The sequence below is a fragment of the Schistocerca gregaria genome, chromosome 11 (genome assembly GCF_023897955.1).
Source record: "Schistocerca gregaria isolate iqSchGreg1 chromosome 11, iqSchGreg1.2, whole genome shotgun sequence".
In the NCBI taxonomy this organism is placed as follows: Eukaryota; Metazoa; Arthropoda; class Insecta; order Orthoptera; family Acrididae; genus Schistocerca; species Schistocerca gregaria.
Window position 1 is genome coordinate 66,665,835 of NC_064930.1, and position 13,477 is coordinate 66,679,311.

The window sequence follows — 13,477 nt, forward strand, 5'->3', positions numbered from 1 at the left end:
AGTACTGTATTGTCTCAAGTTTGATTCCTTATGACATAATGAAATGCAAGCCACAAGATGAAAATGTTGAACAGTTTAAACTACCCAATAGTGTGCAGTTGAGGTGCATATGAGCAATAATGCACTGTTTCTTATAAATTGACTGCATCTGGAGGGAAGATTAATAAAAGCCAAATTTGGTAAACCAACAAAAATAACTTTGTTGTTGTGCAAGGCGATTAATGCTAGACTGCCACAAACCTGGAAATAAAAACCAGAAAACTAACATTTCAGCCATTTTCCTTTCATTTGACGTGTGAATTGTACAAGAGGAAAAGCAAATTTCACGATGCCCCACCACTCCCTGTCACTATGACCCAACTGCTCTGCATATGAGCAAATATCTAGCTTGGGTGTGCCAGAAAATTTTTTGTTTGAAGCACGAATGCTTGTTGCTATTACTGCAGCCACACTAAGTAAACTGAAATGGGAGAAGGTATTGCTCATATGCAACTCAACTGCACATGCACACAAGCCTGATGGCAACTACTTAAGAACAAACTTTATGTAAACAGCTGTGATTTCTGAAGCAGTTTGCTGTCGCGAAGTAGTCCAGTCTTCATCCTAAAGCCTTTGGCACATTTTGCTTTTCGTTTATTCTCTCGTTTACATTTTATTGCTGCAGTATTATTCCGTAGTAGCAGGATACAATAAAATTCTTTGTTATACTATTAGTTCTTACCAGTCACAATAAAAATTTAACTTTAGACTAAAAAATGAAAAATGCTTGGAATTCTAAAAATCCTGAGTTTTTCCCATTTTCTCCCAGATAAAAAAATTTCTGTGTTTTCCTGGAGCACATAAACCTTACGTGAACACAGCCACCCACTCCCTACCCCCAAGTCACCTATTCCATGAATAATATTTTTTCGCTGGCCACCATATAGTCACTGGCAATAACTTTTCCTTTAAATCTTGGTTCAGGTACAGAAGTCAACTGCGAAAGTACACTACACTATGGAACCCCCAACCAAGAAAAGAAACATTACACAGCCACATATTTCATATGTAATATGAAAAACATCCAAGTTTGCTTAAAAACTGCAACACCTGCATTACCAGTTTCAGCACAACTACCAAATTCAGATGTGATTAATTTTTTAACAGCTTCATCTACACGTAACAATCCCAGCTAATCTTTCTTAATAGAATTTTTTTTCTACTTATTTTATCTGACTGTGATATTGAGATTGCTAACTGGAACTGTTACGTACCTTGCCAAAACTGCTGGCAAATTAGTTTTATCTGAAGGTGATAACCAAGTGCTGAAACCAATAATGCGAATCAAGTTACCTTTGTCTAATAAATAACAGGTACATTGAAAAAGCTGCATTTGCATCTGGCAATATGGAAGTCGTTAAAAACCCACCCCACACAGAGCAGCCTCACCTCATCCGGGCAGAGAGGTCATCAGGTGGGGGTGGCAGGCCCACACAGTTTGGGTCCGGATCCAGAACTGGCTGCAGCAGCTGCAAGGGCGGTGTGGGGGAGGGCGGCGGGCCCAGGCGCTGCTTCTCCCTCTCCTAAAGCACACACACCACACTGCTGTACGTGCAAACGGGTAACCACCACTTCACTGTGGTGCAGTAGTGCCAAGAAAAATTTTATAACCTAATTGTACAATATGAATGAGGCACTGAGAACCATGCAAGACTGAAGAACGTAAATCACTACGTACCATGCACACGTGCGACTAACATCTATCATGATACAATTTAAAGGAGAACAGAAAAATTAGAGCTTATTTGCTACACAAGCAACTTAAGAGATTGAGTGGGTAGCATTTTTGTAATACTACTATTGTGTTAGGAATGGGAAGAGCCAACCAGTTAAAACCAACACCAGTATTTTCATTCTGAACACTTATTTTTCGTTACTTGTTTGGTCTCAGTTATAGCAGTCTTATTTTTTACTGATAAACGTGTAAGGAATTTTAAATCAATTAGCCATACCAATAGTGCCGAAGTTTTTCATTTTTAAACAACTCTTTAAAGAACAAGTAACTTTTGTTCATCAAATCTGCACTGCTTTGAAATACCGCATTGTAACAAAGTGGAAAAAACGACGAGCGCCATTTTAATAACAATGGCGACGGACGCGAGCAACCAACACGTGTGATAATACTTGGTACGGCACTGCTGAGACAGTGTACCAGTTCTGTGGCATGGCTCATTAGGTGGTACTCACGTACACGCAATGTCTAACAATTTCCCCCGTTTGGTCTATATGGTGGTTTTATTACAGGAACACTCCATCCCTAGTCTGCAAGTCTAACACTCCATCCCTAGTCTGCAAGTCTAACACTCCATCCCTAGTCTGCAAGTCTAACACTCCATCCCTAGTCTGCAAGTCTAACACTCCATCCCTAGTCTGCAAGTCTAACACTCCATCCCTAGTCTGCAAGTCTAACACTCCATCCCTAGTCTGCAAGTCTAACACTCCATCCCTAGTCTGCAAGTCTAACACTCCATCCCTAGTCTGCAAGTCTAACACTCCATCCCTAGTCTGCAAGTCTAACACTCCATCCCTAGTCTGCAAGTCTAACACTCCATCCCTAGTCTGCAAGTCTAACACTCCATCCCTAGTCTGCAAGTCTAACACTCCATCCCTAGTCTGCAAGTCTAACACTCCATCCCTAGTCTGCAAGTCTAACACTCCATCCCTAGTCTGCAAGTCTAACACTCCATCCCTAGTCTGCAAGTCTAACACTCCATCCCTAGTCTGCAAGTCTAACACTCCATCCCTAGTCTGCAAGTCTAACACTCCATCCCTAGTCTGCAAGTCTAACACTCCATCCCTAGTCTGCAAGTCTAACACTCCATCCCTAGTCTGCAAGTCTAACACTCCATCCCTAGTCTGCAAGTCTAACACTCCATCCCTAGTCTGCAAGTCTAACACTCCATCCCTAGTCTGCAAGTCTAACACTCCATCCCTAGTCTGCAAGTCTAACACTCCATCCCTAGTCTGCAAGTCTAACACTCCATCCCTAGTCTGCAAGTCTAACACTCCATCCCTAGTCTGCAAGTCTAACACTCCATCCCTAGTCTGCAAGTCTAACACTCCATCCCTAGTCTGCAAGTCTAACACTCCATCCCTAGTCTGCAAGTCTAACACTCCATCCCTAGTCTGCAAGTCTAACACTCCATCCCTAGTCTGCAAGTCTAACACTCCATCCCTAGTCTGCAAGTCTAACACTCCATCCCTAGTCTGCAAGTCTAACACTCCATCCCTAGTCTGCAAGTCTAACACTCCATCCCTAGTCTGCAAGTCTAACACTCCATCCCTAGTCTGCAAGTCTAACACTCCATCCCTAGTCTGCAAGTCTAACACTCCATCCCTAGTCTGCAAGTCTAACACTCCATCCCTAGTCTGCAAGTCTAACACTCCATCCCTAGTCTGCAAGTCTAACACTCCATCCCTAGTCTGCAAGTCTAACACTCCATCCCTAGTCTGCAAGTCTAACACTCCATCCCTAGTCTGCAAGTCTAACACTCCATCCCTAGTCTGCAAGTCTAACACTCCATCCCTAGTCTGCAAGTCTAACACTCCATCCCTAGTCTGCAAGTCTAACACTCCATCCCTAGTCTGCAAGTCTAACACTCCATCCCTAGTCTGCAAGTCTAACACTCCATCCCTAGTCTGCAAGTCTAACACTCCATCCCTAGTCTGCAAGTCTAACACTCCATCCCTAGTCTGCAAGTCTAACACTCCATCCCTAGTCTGCAAGTCTAACACTCCATCCCTAGTCTGCAAGTCTAACACTCCATCCCTAGTCTGCAAGTCTAACACTCCATCCCTAGTCTGCAAGTCTAACACTCCATCCCTAGTCTGCAAGTCTAACACTCCATCCCTAGTCTGCAAGTCTAACACTCCATCCCTAGTCTGCAAGTCTAACACTCCATCCCTAGTCTGCAAGTCTAACACTCCATCCCTAGTCTGCAAGTCTAACACTCCATCCCTAGTCTGCAAGTCTAACACACCATCCCTAGTCTGCAAGTCTAAGTGCAGCATCAATGAGGTACAATGCTCCATTTGATTTGTAAGATTAAAAACAGGAGAAACAACAAACTTGCAATGTCACATAAGAAACAAACTTAATTCTGGAGAATTCATTCATAGTTGAAACCAGAAAGCTGCTGATCTACCTGCATCTACATAACCTTTATCTGGTGCTCCTACCGCCTGAAAACGGACAAACAATTTCTTCAACTTTAGTTTTCACCCTCTAACACAGACTATTCTGCGATGTCAAAATACTGGAACAATTCTTGATTACGAACACGATTTGTTTACAGTTTCAAAAAAAAAAAGTCAAAATGAGAATGCTCGTGTTTCTAGTTATAAACAACTTGTCACTTTGAGGAAAGCAGTGAACAGAGGACAGGTCAAATTTTCTTTTATTTGCCTATTTTATATTTTGATTCAATGTATCTTGAAACTGAGGGAATCAAAATATTTCAATCTACATTCAATTTCTATGTTAATTACAGGAATTCTTAGCGGAAACACACTGACATGAAGTACTTTTGTGTCAATACTTCACAACACCCTTTTGTATTGAGAACATCACAAAAATACTGCTGCCAAGATAAAATCTCTTAATATTATTCAAAAGTTGTGTGGAATGACGAGAGGAGCTTCAGCCGGTACCTTGCGCACATCGTTCATTGCGCTCGTCTTCTCAGCGGCAGAGTAATTTGCCCCCGGAGTGGCTCAACAGCTGCTACACCAACTTTATCAACAACTGACTGGACCACACTATACGGGTAGTAACTGGGGCAATCCTACCAACAGCGATTTACTGGCGTCGCTCTGCTGAACAACACGTATCCACCCCCAACCTGCAGAAGCAAGGCCTTGCTTGGGGAATACCTCCAGCTACAGGAGAACCAGTATGACTGGAGACTCAGTTCAGGACACACACTGTTACAGCAAGCAGGTCAGCTAGACGTCTGTCATACCAGGGTGAGAAGCCTGCGCAATCAGAACTGTCAGCTTATAGAAAATCTGCGAGGTGTGTTAGTGGTTCAGAAAGTAACTGACTGCTTGAACATAACTACACGGGAGACTATGGGTCTTACCGAACAGTGCTCGCACCGGACACTGACGATGCACAGAGACTTTACGAACAGGGTGCTACAGAATCTCCAGTTTGTGACAGGCTCTGAACCAGACAATCTAGCATGTTACAGATGAACGCCCCTTGCGTTCCTACCAGGGGAACCAGAGTTACCCTACGAAAGCTGACGATACGGTTCTTATATGGATTAAGAACTTCGATATTGACAGTTTTATATGTAGTTTTGTATTTTCATATTCTTGTTATATTTAGTATTACTAATGTTATATACCAGAGGTAATCATTCCACGTGGGAAAAATTATATAAAAACAAAGATGATGTAACTTCGTAAAGGAGAAAGCACTAGTATGTTGATAGACACTATAAAAAACACACAAATATTCAAGCTTTCGAAACCCAAGGTTGCTTCATCAGAAAAAAAGGGAAGGAGAGGGAAAGACTAAAGGATGCAGGTTTTAAGGGAGAGGGTGAGGGTGAGGAGTCTTTTCAGTCCCGGGAGCGGAAAGACTTACCTTAGGGGGATGAGGATCACCCCGTGGCTAAACATGCCTTGGCGCACGGCCAGCACATCTCGGCACAGTCTTACACTCTCTGGGTTATCCGGATACTTCCCACTGACACCAACCTATCAGAACTCCGGAGATGGGAACATGCCCTTCAATATATTCTCTCTTCCCATTACCCACCAGGTCTCAACCTCCGCTAATTTCAAGTTGCCGCCACTCATACCTCACCTGCCATTCAACATGTTTGGCTCTGTACTTCCGCCTCGACTGACATCTCTGCCCAACCTCTTTGCATTTACACATGTCTGCCTGTGTATATGCGCAGAGCAATATATGCATGCGTGTGTATACCTGTCTCTCCTCCACGCCCCCCCCTCCCTCCCTCCCTCCCTCCAAAGACAAGTCTTTCCGCTCCCAGGGTTGAAATGACTCCTTACCCTCTCCCTTAAAACCCACATCCTTTCGTCTTTCTTTCTCCTTCCCTGTTTCCTGATAAAGCAACCTTGGGTTGGGAAAGCTTGAACGAGTGTATGCGTGTGTTAATTGTGTATCAACACACCACGACTTTCTGAATGAGAAAGTTACTGCATCTTTGTCGTATGTTATATACGAGGGCTATCCACAAAGTACACTACGTAGGTTTTGGAATTAAAAATAAAGTATTGGACTTTTTTTAATATATACAGATGAAAGCCACACTTACATACTACTTTTGTACATAGTTCCATTAAGGCACTTATCGTAGCGATAGACGAGCTTGGAAATTCCTTTGTCGTAAAATTCGGCCACCTGCGCCTCCAACCACGTAATGACTGTCTTTTGGGGCAGAAAAGGTGCGATTTGTGTGGATTTCCTGGAAACAGGCACTACAATAAACTCTCAAAGGTACTGCCAAACTCTGCACAACCTCAGAAGAGCAATACAAAACAAGCGCAGGGGAGAGGTGGGCTCAAAGATCTTGCCGATTCACGACAACGCCCAGACCCACATGGCAAATGCCACTCTTTAAGTTCTCTAATCTTTTAAGTGAGAGTTTTTTCCACATCTGCCATACAGTCCCAACCTGGCACCGAATGACTTCCACTTATTCCAAGCAATGAAGAAGTGATTGGCTATGCAGCGTTTTGGTGACGACGCACAGCTTCAAGAAGAGGTAACCACGTGGTTGAAGGCGCAGGTGGCTGAATTTTACAACGAAGGAATTTCCGAGCTCTACCATCGCTACGATAAGTGCCTTAATTTAAATGGCAGCTATGTAGAAAAGTTGTATTATTTAAGTGTGGCTTTCATCTGTATATAATAAAGTTTCCAATACTTTATTTTTAATTCCAAAACGTAATTTACTTTTTAGATAGCCCTCGTACCTGTATTTTAAACTGCATGTGAGCCACATGAGTAAATAAACAGGAGTAGAAATTATAAAATCTGTACACCAGTCATCCCAAACAATTCAAGCATTTCAAGGAAAGTGCATTTCAGACTGATTTCAAGCACTTTTTTTTTACTGCAGTGCACAATGTGCACCTGACTGTTCCAACAGTGAATGATAGGACACAGATGCTCTGAGAGCCTATCAGCTCGCTGCAGTGGAGGCTACCTGCCACACTGCCCTACTGCAGGTGTCCCACACATGCATGAGCCACTGTCGCCCTCGACTGCTCGTGCTGACACACAGGCCACATCCCAGTTGCCTGCACGCACACGAAAACGAGTCTAAACAGCTTACTGCACACTGTGACTGGGAGGCCAAATGAAACTTTCTACAGAAACAGCATCTTCTTAAGAAACATGACATTTATACTAAAACTGGGATGCCAAGAAACTAAATTAACTAAGACAGGCTTCAGTCCCTGGGGCAGATGCACCAAGTGAATAGTGTAACAAGACTCTTGCCATTCCACCTGTAATTCTAGTTGCACTTTTCCCTCCTTCATTTAAGCAGTGTGGAAAAGGTAAATAGTTAGCAATATATCTAAATACACTAAACCTACAGCAAGCAATTTGTTTTAAACCAATGACAAGATCAAATACACCTATGTGCATGTACTTTGAAGTTGTTATCTATTAGTACCCACATCTATGCATGCAAAGCCAAAATGGCTGACCTTAACTAAACACCAAAATAGAAGTAATAGTACCAGAAAGGAAAAAAAAATCTTTGTAACCAACAACGCATCAGCTCTGACTAAGAGAGTCGAGAACACTTAAATTACATGCTGGCACAATGCTGTAGCACGCTTGACTCACTCACTCCCTTGGCAATACAAGAGCGGGCTTAACTGGCGTGCAAAAAGAAAGTGCAGAGACAAACCTAAGCTAGGCATGAGGCACAAAAACAATTTATGCTGTTTCAGCAGACATGTACACTACCAGATAAGGTTTACAAGTAAGGGAGAAGAAGCCACCACCACCACCACATGCAGGGCAGTCTTTATAGAACGAGATGATCATGATACTTTCCCTATAGTACATGCTTGGAAAATTTGCTAATTCAGTATCTCAAAGCCAAAGTTAAATTTACAAAGGGTTAATCACTCTCCCACTAAACTTTAGAAGTTAATGGTTTCAACATGGGTAAATATCACCACATTTAACCTTTAATTGCTTGAGCATTTCACAGCTAGTCAACAGCAAAGAATTCACCTTAACCATGCATGTAATTACTTATGTCTAAGTACAAGGTGATTAGATAAACTTTCAAAATGCTGCAGAAGTAACACCACTGGTCAAAATGGCATCAAGATAGTGCACCTCTGCACATTGCAAATCCAGTTAAGCAGCTGCTGAAGCACCCATTTTGCTGCATTGAAGGCACACAATGTGCAACACATTCTGAACGTGACCCTAGAAACACTTCAATTGTGGAACACGCCTTTTCTCAATTTCAACTTGTTGAAAATGGTGGTTAGCATATTGAATACATTTTGTGTCAGTCACACACAAGTGACTAAACAGATTTGATTTTTACTGATGCTTTTTACAGTTTTAGGCTCCAGGACCACTAAAAACCCATTTTTCCATCCGATGTAATATGACCTTAGTGTAGTGGATGGGCTTACGTAACCAAAATCGCACCTGTACACGCATGCACACTGGATAGTACAGTTTTTTTAATGTCAAACTTACGCCTTCGGCATTGTTGTATGATTCATTAGTCATTTTTAGTCTACCACTATTAAATTGCTACATTTTGTGACTTTCTTCTGCTATACATTTTCCCCCTTCACCGATAATATTCCGTTGGAATTTGATGTCATTTCTACAGTGGTTTGATGGTTTAACTTATCACCCTGCACACTACAGTGAACAATCTATCACTCCTAATAATTTTCACAACCTTTAAAGCTGTGTGTCTTACTGCCAAAAAATTGCAGTTTCTCATGAATCTCCTAGCAAGAACATCAACATTTTGCAATTTAACTCCGATGCCACATTTATCAACATACAAAAACCATTAATCAATCCAAGTAATCTTTCCTCTAAAAGCAAAAAAAGAATCAAATTTATTAGCAACCTTTTTCGTGCAGGTGCTGATGGACTGCACGTTACATTAATAGTGGAAAAGTGAAGAAATTAAACTTAAGCGAGAAGTGGACCGACACTTTCAGAGCGTATCCATGCATGGCAATACATTTTTAATTACCTCGCAGAAGATAGCATAATCCTCCAACCAAGAGGGCTGAAGAGAATTGATTAAATTTAGTAAACAATTTTTCATAGGCTTCAATAAAACAGTGTTGATATTAACATTTAAAAAATCTTTCCTAAAACTCTCTCATCACATGGAAGCTTCATGGTTATGCACCACTATGCACAAAAATTTAATTGAGATTCTTTAAATACCTATGCAAGCTACCCCCCATTTTATGGACTACACAGCCAAACCCATTCTTCAAGTTTGATGTGTGTATATAGATTTGCTGGATTTTATGAAGTCTGTAGCTAATTAGAACTTAAATGAATTTTCACGCAAGCATACCACTGAAGTAGTTCACCGATTACTGACCTGTAGCCGCCAAGCGACATGCTGGTCTTGCGTCTCCAGGGCAGCTCTCTTTGCTGCCTCCTCCCGCTCCATCCGCTCTGCAAGCTCTGCAGCAACACGTGCGTCGTACTCTTCCCTAAAAAATTGGAAGGTTCACTTTGTTAGTAAGCATGTCCCCAAATAAGTGAGTTCAGTTACTTATGTGTCACATTCTTCAGCAGTCCTTTACAACAAATCCCAATAGAATCTGTGTCTCATGCGATGCTACACCACAGGGGCATATTTTGTTGCAAATTTACACACTAAAACCCATCAACATAGCATTTCAGATCCACAAAAATGCAAGCTAGAAGGGCACCTGTTCAGCAACATGGGGTATCATAGAACTGCCACTGTGCTCTCACATATGGTACATAGGATGATTTAATTCATTCTGAAAGACTGAACACACATTTTTCTTCAATTTACATTTGCTAGCTTTGCCAATTATGAAATTAACTGCCCCAGCCCAATATATATTTGGCTTCATAGGAGTGAGTAAATTACAACATTTTTGGAATACTGGAATAAATGGAGGTCATTTTATATTTTAATTTGAAAGTGACTTATTTGCCAGGAGTAAAAAGTGATTCTTTAGAATGAATTTCATTTTTCTATAAGGTGCAGACGTAAATATTAGGTTCGCTTACCAGTGAAGTTATCACAACAAGATTTTCTGCTTTGACATTTATTGGATCTACAAACTCTCAATCAAACCGTCACCTTCCAGACTAACCTGGACCTTGGGTTGCACTACAGATCAGTGTCGCCATAATCAAAATTTTGGGGTCGGGTGGGGGATGCGGAGTTCAAATATGTAACTTTAGCCACCTAGCCAATGACGTGAAGAATTCAGAAAAACTATGTTATACACCACAGTCAAATCCGTTTTACAACCCTACTCCAGAGAGAGAGAGAGAGAGAGAGAGAGAGAGAGAGAGAGAGAGAGAGAGAGAGAGGAGAGAGAGACTGACTCATCTGAAGACAAAGCAGAACTGTACTATCAATAGTTGTGTCCACAATGGCGACATCACCCAAGGCTCATCCTTAGCTTTCACTTCCTATCACAAATCTATTTTCAAGACCGTCCCAATAAATTACAATACTAAGTGGTTATAACTTAAGTGCAGCTACTCACACAGGTCCAGTGCAGGCTGTAATTATCGTACAGCCGTGGAACTGCGCACATATCTCATGTGTTTGTGTAAAACAGATTAATGCTGAAGAAAAAGAACTACTTCCAATTTTGGCCATCAGGTGCAAATCTGGCACTGAATGCAAGAAGATACAGGAATGTTTCTATTTGTAATAATTAGGATCAGGACAGGGGCAGCAAACATCAAGCAAATGAGAACTGTATAATCTATTTTATTAACAGCCACTTACACAATTTGCTCAATACAAGCACCAGAGATGTTTACAAAATGCTGTAGGAACCACACCTGTGCCTAGTGGATGAAATTTTACAGTGTAGATCAGCTGCACATTGATGCAGAAGCCTATCTAACAAGTGTCACTACCATATAATAATTACAGCACACCGCTACCTCCTTAACCAGCTACAGTTTAATCATAACCACCCAGTATGAACTGCTGCCTTTCCCACACAGTTTCACACCTAATGACTTTTCCACAGAAGCTCTCCAATACGAAAAGAAGTACCCAGATATATTTCAACGGCACCAATCAAATTTTATTACTTTGCCTAACTTGTCACCACTTTATATACTCTTTGAAATATGTCAACCTAAGTTCACAAGACTCGTGGGCCCAAAACATTTGTGGAAACAAAGGAAAAATTACAATTGTGCTACTGCAGCAGTTTTCACCCAGAAACTGCTGTCAAATTTCACACAGTCAACACTGTATACATGTAATCACTCACTGTTCCAAAGCCTGACGCCGCCGCATTTCTTCTGCCAGCTCCTGTTCACGGCGCTGTTCGTCTCTCGCACGAGGGAAATCTTCGCGCACCACTGCATTTCGCCACCGGTTACCGGACAGGTGATGTTCAACTGCAAAACAGATTAGAAGGGCGAGTTAGTGAGGCCTTAACATGAATTCTACAAAGCAACATACATGCAAATTTCACGCACAACTTTCCATTTACTACAGGCTGTTCAAACAATGAAGAAAATAGGAAATTACAGTGACACAGAACGACAGAGGTGCTGCCTGAGCGTACGTTTTTAGCTATTTGCTGTCACGACTAATTTACAGCAAATATTTTTACGAAGGGTAGTGGCAAAAGCTAATTGGAATTTTAAGGGTTTTCCACTGGCTAATTATAACAAAACTAGAAATTTTCTTCTCCAAGATGTCTTTAGTGCAAGGTCAATATAAGTATTAATGCTGTGTGTTAACACTACAGTGCGTTTCAATGGAACGGACAGGAATTTTAAATGCTTGACAAGTCAAGATTGCATTAAAGGTCAAAGCTACAGAGTTTAACTGATGCATGAGTAATAAAATCTATCATCTACTGGTGAAAGTGTGCTGTATTATGTTCAAAACCAAGTTAGAAAGTTCTCCAACAAATCTGTTCAACAATCCTTTTTATTCATCACAATATCACATGCTACATGTTCACAAAAGTAAACATTTCTGATAATGAGGTTCAAGAGTGGCCTTTGTAAATACAGTTTGAAATGACATTCCATGAGAAATTTAGCTGCACACTGCACCAGATTCCGAAAATATTCACCATCATATTAGGTATGTACTTTCTTATTTATACAACCAAGATTAAAGTTCCCTTACCTGTGTGAATACTGTACATCTTGTTTGATTAGTATAAAAAATTTAAAATGTGAACGACATTCAAGGAAAGTCTAGAGCAGCTGTATGCAAAACATTAAGGATTTCTAGCTGACATACAACAAAAGCCAAATTTATTTGCACAACTGAAACATGTTTCGTTTCACTTTCCTTTTCAATGAACTACGTTTCTGAAACTTGACAGTTGTCATGTAAGAGTCTCTATTAATCCATGGCATTACTTACAATAGGGTCAATTGGAGTAATTTGAGTATAAAGAACCACGTTTTAAGCTTAATGGCTTTTAACCACAATATAATTCTCCTGTCAGTTCGTCATATAGTAGCAATGCAATATTTTAGAATTTTTCCTACTGAATTTTCCTCAAGTATGACGACTCTTACAATAACCCAGAGTTCAACTGCACCCAGTTTTCCCCCTTTTTTTGTAGTAATGTTGGTATACACTGTAATATTCAAGTGAAACATGCTTTAATGTTTTATTATGCTACAATTACCCCAATCATATGTAAGTACAGGTTCATGAAACCAATGAAAGTATATATCCAAGTTCCTAAGAAGCTCAACGAGGAACAATGTTAATTGCATGACCAAAAAATCTACTACACACCATTGAAAACAATTTGTAGTGTCTCATTAAATCAGGTGCAAGAAACACTTCAATTACTTGCTCTAAATCAGTCCATTCTGCATCATCCATCTACAGGAAATGTACCAATGACAATTCCCTGCGTGTATGGATAGAAACTACATTGAATATGGTTTCACTTGTGTAGATCTTATGCTATTATTTGTCCCCAGTACCCTTGCACTATCTTACCAGTCATTTTGTTAATGCATTGTAGTCAATATTCCTGAATTCGAGTCCATTCTTGTAGCACAAAGAAGGTTTTTGTTTGTCTTGTTTCATCCCTTCCGTCCCTGGGTCTAGTGATGACTGCCTGTGTTTCGTATGGAATATTGCAATTTTTAGAACAGCATATGGTGACATTCCCTTTTCACTTCTCTGATCTTCTGAAGATCACTTTAATCATACGTGCAGTATGTCTT

General features: G+C 40.8%; 1 protein-coding gene across 4 annotated transcripts in view; it reads right to left on the minus strand.

Annotated features, from left to right (window-relative positions):
* Positions 1–13,477, minus strand: part of LOC126295106 (coiled-coil domain-containing protein 50) — a 156,053-nt gene that overhangs the window by 21,425 nt on the left and 121,151 nt on the right. For all 4 annotated transcript variants that reach the window (XM_049987363.1, XM_049987362.1, XM_049987360.1 and 1 more), the window contains 3 exons: positions 11,536–11,665; positions 9,633–9,747; positions 1,429–1,562 (listed from right to left, as the gene is read on the minus strand). In XM_049987363.1, the coding sequence (XP_049843320.1) occupies positions 1,429–1,562; positions 9,633–9,747; positions 11,536–11,665 (379 nt within the window). The remainder of the gene's footprint in view (positions 1–1,428; positions 1,563–9,632; positions 9,748–11,535; positions 11,666–13,477) is intronic.